At 48.0% G+C, this 14,368-nt stretch overlaps 2 protein-coding genes across 17 annotated transcripts in view; one reads left to right on the forward strand and one right to left on the reverse strand.

Annotated features, from left to right (window-relative positions):
• ZRANB1 (zinc finger RANBP2-type containing 1) overlaps positions 1 to 3,955 on the forward strand; it is a 72,708-nt gene extending 68,753 nt beyond the window's left edge. For all 6 annotated transcript variants that reach the window (XM_009459459.5, XM_009459460.5, XM_063781200.1 and 3 more), the window contains one exon: positions 560 to 3,955. In XM_009459459.5, coding sequence (XP_009457734.1) covers positions 560 to 778 — 219 coding nt within the window. In that variant the 3' untranslated portion in view covers positions 779 to 3,955. The remainder of the gene's footprint in view (positions 1 to 559) is intronic.
• Positions 3,956 to 4,113: 158 nt separating this feature from the next.
• The window catches only part of CTBP2 (C-terminal binding protein 2), a 172,782-nt gene continuing 162,527 nt past the window's right edge, over positions 4,114 to 14,368 (reverse strand). For all 11 annotated transcript variants that reach the window (XM_063781204.1, XM_063781203.1, XM_063781206.1 and 8 more), the window contains 6 exons: positions 13,713 to 13,919; positions 10,219 to 10,433; positions 9,606 to 9,736; positions 8,953 to 9,080; positions 8,444 to 8,561; positions 4,114 to 5,482 (listed from right to left, as the gene is read on the reverse strand). In XM_063781204.1, the coding sequence (XP_063637274.1) occupies positions 5,302 to 5,482; positions 8,444 to 8,561; positions 8,953 to 9,080; positions 9,606 to 9,736; positions 10,219 to 10,433; positions 13,713 to 13,919 (980 nt within the window). In that variant the 3' untranslated portion in view covers positions 4,114 to 5,301. The remainder of the gene's footprint in view (positions 5,483 to 8,443; positions 8,562 to 8,952; positions 9,081 to 9,605; positions 9,737 to 10,218; positions 10,434 to 13,712; positions 13,920 to 14,368) is intronic.

The raw sequence follows: 14,368 nt of genomic DNA on the forward strand, positions 1-14,368 counted from the left end.
CACCAGGTATTGTAGATGAAGGGGAGTGAAAGGGTGGTGTAGACCAGACAGGGGAGGTGGTGAGAAGGTACAAAAACAACGCTCTTTCAGAAAGCCAGTGTTCTTATAAAAGTATTGGTCTTTTATTTAATATACTAGTAATTATAAAACGTTTATAATCACAACATGAAGAAAAAAGTTCATAGACCGTAACTTGTATAATTTCAGCTTGTACATAATTGACTAAGTAAACTTACCTTGTCATGTGTTTGAAGCTGTGGCTTGCCAGGATCAGTTTATTAGGACATTTGTTTTTTGTTATTTTATCTAACAAATTACCCTCTAGTGTGCTCCTCTTTAGTTTTTTTCTGAGAAATTTCCCATTGATGTCTTTTTAAATTTAACCAGAGCAAACTGGACTTTAATCACAAAACTTCCAAGAGGTCAAAACCATGTGAAAAGTTGATTGCTTTGGCCTTTTCATGAGTTAGCTTACCAGCTGTAGGTTTCCATGTCACATTCCTACCAAGCCTCTGATCTGCCGTATGATTTTCCCTTTGTCTTCATATTCCTCCAAAAGCTAGGTAATGAGGAACAGCAAGAAAAACTGCTCAGGGAGTGGCTGGACTGCTGTGTGACGGAGGGGGGAGTTCTGGTTGCCATGCAGAAGAGCTCTCGGCGGCGAAATCACCCCCTGGTCACTCAGATGGTAGAAAAATGGCTTGACCGCTACCGACAGATCCGGCCGTGTACCTCCCTGTCTGATGGAGAGGAAGATGAGGATGATGAAGATGAATGAAAAAAAAAAATCAAACAGCAGAAGACCAAGGCATCAGATCTGTAATGACCCTAAAGTTAGTGTGGTGCTCCAAGCAGAGTCGACATCACGGAATGAACCAACTCTGGCAGGATGTGCTCGGGGAAGTGTTTTCCTGGAGCACACACCTTATGGAGATAATGCCTCTGCTGCGCGAGGAGACAGAGAACTTTAGTTGGACTACAGTTTGTAAAACAAAACTAATTTTATTAAGACAGAACTTTTTTTCCTTCCAAATTGTAAATCTGTCTATAAATGTAACGCATGTGGTTGTGTAAGACATTGTTTAATAGGAAAAGTTGTACCAGCATCTTCATATTATTGAGAAAATTTTTTCCAGCATGGGCACTTAGAAAAAGCACATGGCAGATGGCTCTTTGTTCCTTTCAGATATTATTTCAGTAGAACCTGGCATTCTACTTTCACCTTAAAAGATCCATCTAAGTCTCAGATCTGGAAACGTTTTGTACCGATTATCCACAGCAAAACAAAAATAAGCTTTTATTAATAATTTCGTTCCTCTTGTGCCCAATCAAATCAAATCTTCTAGGAACAAACTGCAAGAAAAGCTAAGAATGTTTTAGAGTGAACTAAATACAGACATTGCTTACTTGTTTTGAAGAGGGTTTTGGTTTTGGCTATTGTGTCTTTAAGTTTTCTGATATGCCCCCTTTCGATATTTAGATATTTATTTGTTGGGAAGAATACCTTAAAATGAGGGTTCTTATTCCAGATTCTGGGCAGTGGTCTGTGAGTAGTTTTTTTCCTGGATGAAAAGGGAGCAAGCCCACTTGTCACTAAATGAATTGTGTGAAATGTGCTCACTTGGACTCCATCAACAATGTGCTGCTCCCAGATTGCCATGCCAGAGGGTCTTCGGATTCTTCCTTCTATCACCTCTGCTCTAAGCAAATCTTGTTAGAAGGGCATGCCTTTGCTTAGGCAGATTGGGAATACCAATTCACTACAGAATAAAGATTTTAAAAATGCAATAAGGTGGCAAATGCATTGTATGAAGAATTTCTCAGTGTTTAGTCTGAGAATTTTTGCATGTTGGTTAATTGTGGCCATTCTTATTTAAAGTTAAAACTATAATCTTAGGTAGAAAAACTTTTTTATAAGAAGTATTATTTGACCACTTCAGGTATACATTCAATACTGGGTAAAAATTTCAGACCTATCTCAGGAACACAGAAATATTTGGTGTCCTGATAAGCACTTTCTAGACTATTGATGTGGCCAGGAATTTGGAAAGATGACACACACACACACACGTATATTTTTTTCCTTCCCTGTGATGAAAAAGGCTGTGAAAACCTTAAAGTATTTGCTTGCTTCTTGTTTTGTTTAGTTGATAATGAAATGTGTACAACCTCAAATTTGCTGCCAGAATACTAAAAATAGAAAAATACCCACAAAACTGTCATGTCTTTAGTTCTTTCCCCCCGAAAACTCAGTAAAAAGGTGCTCCCAGGATGAAAAGATCATTTTTTGCTGCATGCTAAATCTTGCAGGAAAAATGATTTTTTAGTACGATTTTGTAGAAATGAATCTTTGATATAATGTAAATGCTGCTGTTTCAAGTGGTGAATGTGTTGTTAGAAATTGGCTGTTTGCTTTCATTTTGGCCAATAAGTAATCAAGTTTGTAGAAAATGTTAGCATTCTGACTACTTAGCATCTGTAGTAATTTATTTCTCTATGTATAGGGATAATTTTTTAGTGGGCAGAGATCCTGTTCTAGTTGCCTGTTAAGCAAAATCTGCACTCCCAATTGAAAAAGCCAAAGAGAATTGTTAAGAGGGAAAAGCATGTAGCCATTGCAGTCTGCATTGCAGCCAGCGTTGTCCAGAGAGTACACGCTCAGCACTTAGCTTCTACTGTGTGTTGTGGTCTGGTGAGTGTTGTTTCCCCTGAGCACTCTATTTATTTATTTATTATCAGTGACCCTGACCACATAGTGTGATAGGTGCAGCATTCTTCCCTGTGGGAAAGAATTAAAGATGGTTCCATTTCCTAGGCTACAGACAGGAATGGGGCTCTAAATGGTTTTCATAGACTGGCTGTTAAAGGCCAAAAATTTTGGTAAATCAATCAATGCTATATTATGCTCTTGAACTATTAAAACAGCCATAATTAATTATTGTCCCAAGATAGATAGAATATAGTCCTTTTTCAAAGATGACTATACGTGGCTAGGTGACAGACATGAATGACTGACTCTGGAGAGTAAGTCATACCTTCCCTCTGTGGACTTGACAGTTCTTTTTCTAGAGCAAACAGAGCGTGGCATTTTGTTTTGACTTGTTCTTCCTTGGGGTCAAATTTATATATATATATATATAAATTTTTGTTTGTTTGGGCAACCAAGATCTAATAATTAAAACCCAGGTGGACCATGGATTCAGACCTGCCTTTTTATGTTTTTGACTCTTAGGTTCATCGTGTCCCAGACTTCTTCACATATTCGTGAAGGTAAGATATTCTGTGTGCGCTTGGCCTCCTTTTCACGCATATTTCATTGCCTCTTTGATGAGTGGTTACGAAGACGTTAAACTACCTTTTTGTTCCCTGGGGTAATAGGTCAGTAACTATGAGCACCGTCTCTCTCCATGTGAGCTTGTGTTAATAGACACTTTTATGGTAGAGTTGGGATGGGGCCACCACCTTAAAATGAGTGAGCAGACAAGGCCAGGCAAGCCAAAGGCTTTAAGACACCATGATTTTTTTGTTTTGTTTTAATTGGGAAGGGAAGTATAAGGAAGAGCTCAGAGGGAGTTTCATACCTGGAATTGTTGGACTTAATTGACACTTGCAAATACTTTTAGTATAAAGGTTTAATTCTATTTAAAAAGAAGATCCATTAAATCAAGCTCTTAACTCATGGGACTATTTGCAACACTTCTTTGTAAATATCATTTTGTTTGTTAGGTTATTGGCAAAACAGTTTCAAGGTTCACTTCCCTCCCTTGAACCAGGTCCAGGTCATTTTGCTTTGGGGTAGATTAAAGTCAGAACTCTAAAAGTTGAGCAACTTTGTTTTTTTTTGAATTGATTTAGCACTAACCCACCATTACATCTTAAGGATGGCATGACTTGATAATGATGGACTTGTGTGAGGTTTTGATTTTTCAATTAAACTTTTTGTTATCACAGGTAATTAATTGTCAGCGGTCTTGAGTCTGGTTATGGAATAGGCAGATAGAACCCTGTAGTAACAAGAGCTGGAAATTGGCTAATTGACAATGCAGTTGCCTTAAACATCTCAAGTAGAGAACTTTTACATTAGTGAGATGTACTTGAATTTCAGAACTTAACAAATTTTAATTACTTTTTATTGAAAACTGCACTGAACGCTAAATGTCCACCTTTACAATAAACAAATACAGTAACGGTAACTCACACTAAAACAAAACATACTTCTGATAGCCATTATTTTTCTGTTTGGGACAATTTTAAAGTTTTTCTTTTGTCACAAAAACAGGAATGTACCTATACAAAGGCTCAAAATAGGCCATCTTTTTAAACAAAAAGGCAATGATTCACAAAAGACTATGAATAGAACATGTAACTAGTTGATACAAATCTAATAGGATTTGTTAAAATCAGTCACATCTAATACATCTGAAGTGTTCTTGTATAAAATATCACGTGAAGAAAAGAAGACTTTATCAATGTCTAAAAAAGTGGGTTTGTTCATAGACAATCTGACAAGTTACCATAAAAAGTGTTTCCTGAGACATAAGGAAATGCAACATTATTCTTCTTGAACCCTTTTAGCTCAAGACTTTCCACTCAATAAAATAGCAGAGGATCTGAAACTGAGAAAATATATTTGAGTACAAACAGCTTGTGAAACTTAATACTTTTTTTTTTTTTTTTTTTTTGCATCATCAGAGGGTTTTACTGAACTTACAACCAACTTGCCCGCTCAGTATGCAGTTCAGATGTGAGAGGCGCTTCTCTGTACAGCAGCCTGTACTGTCTTCAATCCTACGCGTGCAGGTGTCTACCACAGGCAAACAGTTTTCTCCCCATTTTGTAGTAATGTGATTTTCCTATTAGCAAAAAGAGGTCACCAGCCCCTGTAGACTTAAGGGACTCAAGTCACAGGATGGGGATTTCCTCTTAATATTTTTTATTTTGTTGTTTGAACTCTTGATGCAACATTGTAGAGCAGGGTGTTCAGGACCTGCTGTGCCCAAGGGACTGATAAAGGAAAAAGCTCTATTTATTCTTTTTGTGATTTGATGCACAGATGAAAAACTTAACACACAATAACAGAAGTTGGTCGTTAATAAATCACATCCTAGTCTTTCAGCGCTTCCGTAAGCAGACGACATCTTCAGTTTTCTAGCTCTTGTAGTTTCAACACTGCAACATCAATGATGCATATGTCCAGAATCAGTTACAAAGACCATCCGATTCTTTTTCTCTTAGTTCATCTATTTTTCACTGTCTCTTGGTCCCAAGTGTATCTGAGTGATTACCTTCCGGCATTCTCTGCTATTGCTCGTTGGGGTGCTCTCGATTGTCCCCGTGTTTTGTGGGCTGGTTGGGAGAGGGCGCTTGGGAAGGATGTGCCACTGTCGGGAGGTTGTGAGTCACTGGGATGCCTCCAGGGATGATCCCTTCCATGGCTGCAGGAAGTCCTCCTGGAGCCACACCCACGATGCCTGGCGGATATCTAAGGAACACACAGAAATAGGGCCTTGTAAGTTCAGGGCAGAGTTGCCAAGCTCTTGGCCCTGCTACTTCTGGCCTTTTCATAAGAGACAGGAGCCCAGTGACATGAACATGGCTCACCTTGACCGACCTTCTGGGCTCAAGTGATCCCACCTCAGACACCCAAGTAGTGGTGACCACAGGCATGAGCCACCACGCCTGGCTAGTTTTTGTATTTTTTTGTAGAGATGGGGTTTTGCCAGACTGCCCAGGCTGGTCTCAAACTCTTGAGCTCAAGTGATGCCCCATCATAGGCCTCCCAGAATCCTGGGAGTACAGGCGAGAGACATCACGCCTGGCTAACAGTTTTTTTGTTTTGTGTTTTTTTTTTTTTTTTTGACTCTGTCGCCAATCTGGAGTGCAGTGGTGCAAGCAATCTCAGCCCACTGCAACCTCTGCCTCCTGGGGTAAAGTGATTCTCCTGCCTCAGCCTCCCGAGTAGCTGGGACTACAGGTGTGTGCTACCACACCCGGCTAATTTGTATATTTTTAGTAGAGACGGGGTTTCACCATGTTGGCCAGGATGGTCTCAATCTCCTGACCTCGTGATCCGCCCGCCTCAGCCTCCCAAAGTGCTGGGATTACAGGCGTGAGCCACCGCGCCCGGCCCTGGCTAACAATTTTTATGGGATAGTTTATCTTCCCTATCCCCAAAGCAAGGAGAAGTCTCAATTTTTATATAAAACACTGGCAGCTAATTCATAAAAACAAAACTAGTCCAATCCAAACACGGGGCCACTAATTTTGTAGCTTTTAGATAAGAAGATATTAGCCCATACTATTTATGAATGTGGATACATTATACTATTTAAAAAACACACTTTGTACAAAATGGACTCCCAACTGTTCACCAGTTACTTCTGACTGATAAAATGATTTCCCAACAGAGTACAATGGACTCTTAGGGACTCAATGTTTGTCTCCCTCCATCCCCCTAATTCCAGTTCAAATCCCACACCTTGAAGGTGATGACCTTAAGAGGTAGAGCCCTTGGGAAGTGACTGGGTGAGGAAATGAATGGGTCATGAATGGGATCAGTGCCTTTACACAAGGGAGTCTAGTCAGTGCTCTGGCCCTCTCTCTGCCATATGAGGATGTGGGAAGAAGCTGACGGTCTGCTGCCTGGCCCTCACCAGAACCTGACCATGCTGGCAGCCTCATCTCAGACTTCCAGCCTCCAGAACTGCGAGCAAGGCATTTCTTTACAAGCCACCCAGTCTATGCTACTCAATTATGGCAGCCAGAACTCACTAAGCTTTCTAGGCTGGTTGGCTATATACTCCCATGGCCTGAGATGGGAAGTGGTGGGGGCCCGCCTTCCTCGGAACGCCCAGGCTCGGGCTGGTTTTATATTGCAAGCACGAAGTGCTGTGTGAGGACACACTGCATTCGCCAACCACAGAACACAGGGTCCTCGGGCAAAGTGGGACTCAGTGTATTCACACAGACTTATCATCCATCCAGGTAGAGGAGGAGGCATCTCACTATGGTAGCCACCCCACCCCCAGCTCCTGGCCTGCCATCCTGTCACCAAGAACTTCAGAAGGACTCTGGTCATTAGGGTCCCTTCCTCAGTGCACACATACTAGGGGGCCTAAGAGCCCCGGCTTACGTGAAGGATAAATAACAATGGAGACATGGAAGAGGTGGGCCCCCAGCTCCACCCAACAGGGGAATCTGGTGCTGTGATAGGCTCAAAATACTTTTGAGGGCCAAAAGGACGGGGCTGGATGAAATGTGAAGACAGCCATGTGACCTGCAAGCACCGGCATAGCTTCTTCAAGAGTGTCAGAGCCTTCATTACACAAACTAAATGCACCCTGGTCGTCACTATGGCTACAGCAGGGGACATGTGGCTGGAGACATTCTCAATCATCATGAGTGGGAGTGGGAGGTGCTACTGGCATCCCGTGGGTAGAGGCCAGGGATGCCGCTAAACGTCCTACAATGCACAGGACAGGCCAGGCCTCCTACGAGAGAATGAAGAGAATGGCCCCAAATATACCTATTGCCAAGAGCTAGAAACCCTGGTTTAGAGTATGCAAAAATTTTTCTTAAGATTCAAGGCTGCAACTTCATTCAGTTATGCATGAGGGGGCTACTGATTTTCCTGGGAAGCCAGCAATAATCGGGGGCGGGGGTGGGAGAAAACCGACTCGTGCATGGAAAATACCACAAAAGGAACCCCTTCTCCCTGTGAGGGCTCCTGTCTTTCCCCCACTCTGCGTTCCCAAACATGGCTCCAGTTTCTCAGCTGAACCAAACTACAGGTATCATTTTTAGTGTGTGGACAAGGTCATTATCCTGAGTTGATTGTACTATCCTGAGTTGACTGTACCAGAATGCTTTCTGTGGACATAAGATTCAAATTGGAAAATGAACTTGCTCACAGGCCTTTGCACTTGAACATCTTATCTACGTATACCTTTCTCTTTGAGAAGCCCTCTTTTTTTTTTTGGTGGTGGGGTGGGGTCGGGGGGGTAGCAGCATTGTCTCACTCTGTGGCCTAGGCTGGAGTGCAGTAGGTGATCTCGGCTCACTGCAATCTCCACCTCCCAGGTTCAAGCACCTCTCCCACCTCAGCCTCCCTAGCAGCTGAGACTACAGGTGTGCGCCACCACATGTGACTGGGAAGTCTTTTGGTTTTAAGATGGCTTTAGAATGAAAGGCAGTTCCTAGCACCTGTGGTCAATCACATCTGACCAAACACACCCCCTTTTAAAATAGGAGCTTCTGTTTGTTCCATGAAATTAGGCATTGGAAGAAATGGGGGCAGTGTACACAGTTCCTGCTGAGAAGGCTGATTGTTCTGACCCTGACTTAGCATCTGCGGGAGGTTAAGCTTCCGCCAAGTTTGGGCTTCTCTCCCTGGCCCCGGGGCGTGGTGCTCACAAGCTGAGACAAAGTCAGTTCCTTTTCTCACCTGTATGTGGCACCATTGAGCTCAGGATGAATTGCTTGCTGGTCTATTACTGACCAAGGCGCTGATGTGACAAAGAATTCCTTGTTCACACAATTTCTTAAGCTTTCTGGGATGCGACCTAGGGTAAGATGATTAAAATTAATCATATTATTTTTACAAATCACAGTAAGTTCAACATTACACCTGTAGCTGCTTATGTGGGGAAATAAGCATTTGTAAAAATGTAGAACATCCAAAGGCCCAAGTGCTTGAGCTCTTCAACACTGACCTTCAGCCTCTGTCTCCCCCCCGCCACCCCTGAGTTTATAATGTCTGGGACTAAAGGGAATGGTTCCCTCTGTGAAGTTTAGTTCAGGGCTTACATAAATAAACAGGGCCCAACTCATATAAATTTGATGCTAAAAGTGAATTCTACCTGTCGAGAGCCGCCTGTAGCCAGCAGGACGGGAGCCGGCTGCACTGTGGAGCTGAGGCTGCCCTTGGCAGGCCAGAGGCACGGAGGGGCTCACCTGTGATGGCTCGGCGGATCTCGGTGGCAGCTGCCTCCCTCATCTCCAGTGACGCCTGCTCACTGTACCAGGCAGTGTGAGGAGTGCAGATGAGATTCGGGGCATCTTTCAACGGACCCTGAGCAAAGCTAGAAAAATGTAGAAAAAACAGAGTAAGCGGGAAACGTCGCATACGCTCCCTGCCCTCCTCAGCACGAGGGAACTCTTGGCCATGTAGAAAAGTAGCTACATAGATGGCATGGATACAGGAACATCTGTGATGATATTTTATGAAGGCTGGGAATTTCTGAATGTAATTATCAAAGTTGTGTAAGAACCGTGTAATTGGTAGATCAAAAAGCCCAATTCTATTGAAGGCTTGTCCTGCTGTAATCCAGGGCAGAGATGATGCCTGTCTGTCTAAAGACCAGAACCACCGCCACACCCCCACCCGTTTTCTGCCTCTCCTTTCCCTGATGACCTCTGGGAAACTTCCAGCCCTTTTACAATTAGAATACAGCACAATCCTTAGAAGAACAGAGACTGTAAATGTCATCTCTGGAGTTTCCTGCCCAGGGACCTGTTTGGGAAAAGGGCCTCGAGTTCAAAGTGTGGGGGTCAGGTGTGGAGCTGGGCCCTGTGGGCTCCTGGTAGGCGGCTGGGGCAACACGCACCTGAAGGGCTCTGACTCATGCACGTCGAGGGCTGCCCCTCGTATCCTGCCCTCCTTGAGGGCTTGTGCTAAGGCTTTCTCGTCCACCAGGCCGCCACGGGCTGCGTTCACAAGGAATGCTCCCTGCCTCATCTGTGGAAGGAAAGAAAAGCCGGTTACAGGCACACTGGCATGGTGGCAGACTCTTGTACCAAGGTTTAAAGAAGAAAGCTGCAAGCTAGTTTTGTTGGTCTGGTGGTTTAATGTGTGTGCTGCAGTTTGAGGGAAGGGAGTGGAAGTTTTGGTGACGGCTGGAAGCCAGGGCCGTTGCTGCTGATCCTGAGAGGAAGCAACACGGTGGAAAGGCCGGACTGCGCCGAGCTGCTGGCCTCTTTAAAGGTTCTGGGAAGCTTCTGAAGCTGGGTCCTGGCTAGCGCCTGTCCTTCTCTGCTTAGCCTGGCTCAGCCCGAGGAAGGGGCTTCACCTGGCTTGTCACTGGTTTGTTGCAGGGCCTCTTCCCTGCTCAACAGTGTATCCAGAAACCATCTCCCTTGCCCTCCGTGTCCCTCTTGTGCCCACAAGCAAGTGCTACCACCTTTCGACAGAAGCTTCCATGGCATCTATTTTCAAATTACCTGCTTTATGGTAAAGTCATTGATGAGGTGGTGGTTATGTTCGTTGAGATTGCAGTGCAAGGAGACGCAGTCGCTCTGATACAGCAAATCCTGCAGGGTGTAGACCCTCTGCACGCCCAGGGACCGCTCGATCCCATCCTGCAAGTAGGGGTCATAAAATATGACGCTGAATCCAAAGGCCTTGGCTCGAACTGCAACCGCCTGCCCCGTGCGACCTGTACAGAAACAGAGCGTCCAGGTGAGTGAGTCCACAGCCCGCGCCCCAGCACTGCCACCTCCATTGCTTCTGAGCTGAGTCCGGGCTTGGCATCCCCGCTGGTAGCTGCTGCCAGAGAAACCGTGTGCCCAAAGCTTAGTGAGGCCTGAGGCGAGCACTGCCCGCGAGGGGCCACCATGGCCGATGTAGGACAGGTGAGGACCGCAGTGCTTGCTGCTTATATTGGGTACAGCAGGATTTTTGTTAAAAACAAAACAAAACAACCCTTCCTTGTTATTGACATTTTCAAACACAGAGTGTTCTGACAAGCCCACATGCCCCTCCCATCACCACCCGTGTCCTCCATTCCCACCCCTCTCCCCACTTTTTGTGTGCACTGCAGGCTTCTTAACATGAGCTTTGTGTTTGAAAAACTTGCTCTCAATGTCACAGGGAGTGATGTCCTGCCTCCTCATTGCTGGGCTCGCTCCTGCAAAGGGTGACATGAGCACAATGGCTCCCTGCAGGCTGGCCCGAGTGCAGACTGGCCACGAGCTACTGTGTTCTGGGCGGGAGGCAGGGCACATGACCATCAGGCCTGGACCTGTCCCACTGGTGGGGCCTCGCGCCTATCTGCATTATGCAGCCTGGGCCTCCCGCCAGCTATGTCACAGGATGAGGAGGTGTCTCCCACTCCCCAACGGCTGTCATTTCATAAACCCATGGGGTCCCCCTCGATAGCACCTCCAGCTTCCCAGAGCAGTTTTCAGCATTTTGAAAACAAAATGGTTAGTGTTGATGCTCGACTGGTTCTCTTGGAGATCACAGAAGGAATCTTTAAAGCCATGGCTCCAAGGTGCAGGCAGGAGAAGGACAAAGATGCGCATTTCCGAGCAGGCAGCCCGTGTTCCAGGGGTACCTCAATGCTGGATGGCTCCTCCTGCAGCAGCTCCATCAGTTGATGGCCTGGCTAGGACAACTGCCGTAGTTTAGAACAAAGGTTGAATAAGGCCAGTCTGATCAGGGACAGCTGCAGGACAACTAGCATAGCAAGGCACGAACCATCACGCCTCTCCTCCTCAGTGTCACCCCTTACAGCAGGCAGGACTGGACGGTGGCAGGGACGGAGTGAGAGATGGCTCTCTGACGCACTGGCAACATGAAACTGGGGAACCCAGCATGCAACTGCTGGGAGCTCACACTTCACAGGACCCCCGCCTGCCTTCCCCCGTTCCTGCAGCCTCCATCCCCCTCATGGCGTCTGTGCACGAACATACTTCAATCAGTGGGGCTCACACTCTGCAGATCCAGGGCCTGGAGGGCCTGTGGAAAAGCAGCCCAGAGCACCAAGCCCAGATTTGAACCGTGCCGACTGCTATTTCTTTGTTTTTTTTTTTTTTTAAAGTTCACAAACCCCTTGAACTTTATCCATGAGATTTTCTGATGACCCAATGACTTAATCCTGCTACTGACTTAATCAAAACCCAGTCCCTACAGAAGAGACCTGCTCCCCCGTCACAGCGCCCCACCCAGGCCCCCCATGCCGCTTATTTTAAAAGCGCAGCTCCCACAGGCTGCCTTTCCTTCAGTTTCTGTCCATGCCCCCAGCCCCAGGCTGCCCTCTCTTGGCAGCACCGTCCCACCCCGCCTGCTGCACTGAGCCCGCTGGGCCTGGGGGATTCTTGCTCAGTAGAACCCGAGGCCAGCAAAAGCTCTTAGCCCAGGATGGCTGCAGCAGCGACAGTCCTGAAGGCTACAGAGACACCTGGAAAGGGAACAAGGAGAGCACGACAGTCCCTGTGCTGAGGATCCAGGGTGGTGGTGGCAGGGGTTAGTGTACAGTCTCGAGAAAACAGGGCGGCGGCAGGGGGCTGAACTGACCTCTATACACCGAGAGGGTTTTTAAAGTTGAATGACAAGGGCACAGCTACAGGAACGACCCCGGGAAGAAGTCCCGTGACGGCTGGAGTCAGAAGCCCCTGAAACAAGCACCTCCCCAGTGAGGCCCCACCCTGTACCCAGGGTGCTCATGACCACCCCCCAGGCTCCGCAGCCTGGCCAGAGACCACCGAGGCCCCAGGAGGGGCTTCAGAGATGGAGATGAAGCTGCATCTCCGAGCCATGAGGCCCAGTGGGGCCCGGACAGAGGGAGCCTGGTGTTCACACACCACATCTGTTTTCCAACAAAGTCAAAACACGCTGGGCCCTTTCAGAAGACCCCCAGCACCCGACACCTAAACTAAGACCCCAGGCGTCGGGCGAGGCCAGACCCAGGAGATCACAGCCTGTAGCGGGGACAGAAAGATGTGCACTCCTGGAAGCGTCCGGCAACTTCTCTCTTGTTCAAGTGGCACCCCAGGTCCAGAGCGGGGCTTGTGGGGAGAGGAGCACGGGGGCTTTGTCCTCGGAGGCACAGAGCTCCAAGCAAGGGCTGAGCAGCAGCTGGGAGTCTCCTGGAGGCCAGAACATTACTGGCCCCGTGTGCACATGCGCCTTCTTGGAGTCCCAAAAGGCAGATACCACGTATCCCACCAAATATCTACTTACAGATTGGGAAATTGAGGCAAAAAGCTCAGGCAATTCCCACAAGGCCACAGAGCTGGTAAGCGGTGGGGTTGAGATTCAGTGGCAACGGGCCGAGGTCTCCTGGGTGTGGTGTGGACCCTGATGGTGAGCAGGGTGGGGACCTCCTCGAGCCCCCATGGAATCAGGCTGCTTACCATCACCTTCTCCTTGGCACCGGCCCCTACCACCCTGCTGAAGACCCTCCTGGGCCTCTCCTCACGTCTCCTTTTCCTGCCCCTCTCTCAGGGGAGCTTTCCAAGCTGATGGCCTGACTGTGCCACCCCAACCTGGCATTTGAAGGCCTTCAGGAGTGAGGCCATGTCCATAACCCGCGTCTCCACTGAACCCTACGCCAGCCCCTACACGAGCCCCAAGCCTGGCTGCTGCTTTACGACACACCTCCATACAGCCCCTGCCCTTCACCCCTGCCCAGGGAAATTTAGTGGGCACAGCGCCTTGCCTGCTGCCCCACAGCGAAGAATGCTGTCCTGCCAGACACCACAGACAGCAGTGGACACGCATTCTTCCAGAACCAGCCCAGATCCTGCCTCTAGGGTGAGTTGCCTGATGGTTCTTGACTCCGATCTCCTACCCGGTGCAACACGGGGAGGGTGCTGGCCCTGCCTGCCCTGGCTCCTCAAGAGCAGGCTGGGGTTGCCTTTCCCGAGGGGTCCCCACTACACCAGCCCCAGTGTCGGAGGGGTTGGGGGTCAGCGCAGAGGGTGGCACGTACCAAAGCCAATGAGGCCCAGCGTCTCCCCACGGATGCGGGCCGCTCCCGAGGCCACCTCGCGGATCTGCTCCACGCTCTGAACCCGCGTGCCTTCCCGCAGTGCCTGGTACAGCCACGTGTTCCTCCGGTACAGATTGAGGATGTGGCAGATGGTAGAGTCCGCTGTCTCTTCCACGGCTGCAGACGGGATGTTGCACACAGCAATTCCTGAAAGGGATGAGGCCAAGGCCGGAGATGAGAAAACCTCAAGATCAGTGGGGAAGCCCCAGGGCTCCCAGCCCGCCCTCCTGAGACATGGTTGTTGGCACTGGGGGAGGCCCACCTTATCGTCTAGCAGACGCAGGGCTGGGCACGTGGGCGGTAGGCCCTCCGGCTCTGATGCTTGGGAGGCTCTAGCCCCAACATCTACCCCTCCCTCCCAAGGAGGACTTTTGCTCCAGGACGTGGCTCATGACCAACCCAACCCCTATGGCTGATTTTGGGCCTGACTGGCTTCCTCCTGGGCTTGCACTGAGTCCCAAGAAAGGACCCGGAGTGGCAGGAAGCCAGCGGGCCTAAGACCAGACTCCTCCAAGTGGACCCCACTCAGCCTCAAACCCCTCAGGGTCTCCCTCACGGAGCTGGCAGGGTGACAAAGAATGGCTTTTGGTTTTCAG

This window comes from Pan troglodytes, chromosome 8 (assembly GCF_028858775.2).
Source record: "Pan troglodytes isolate AG18354 chromosome 8, NHGRI_mPanTro3-v2.0_pri, whole genome shotgun sequence".
Classification (NCBI taxonomy): Eukaryota; Metazoa; Chordata; class Mammalia; order Primates; family Hominidae; genus Pan; species Pan troglodytes.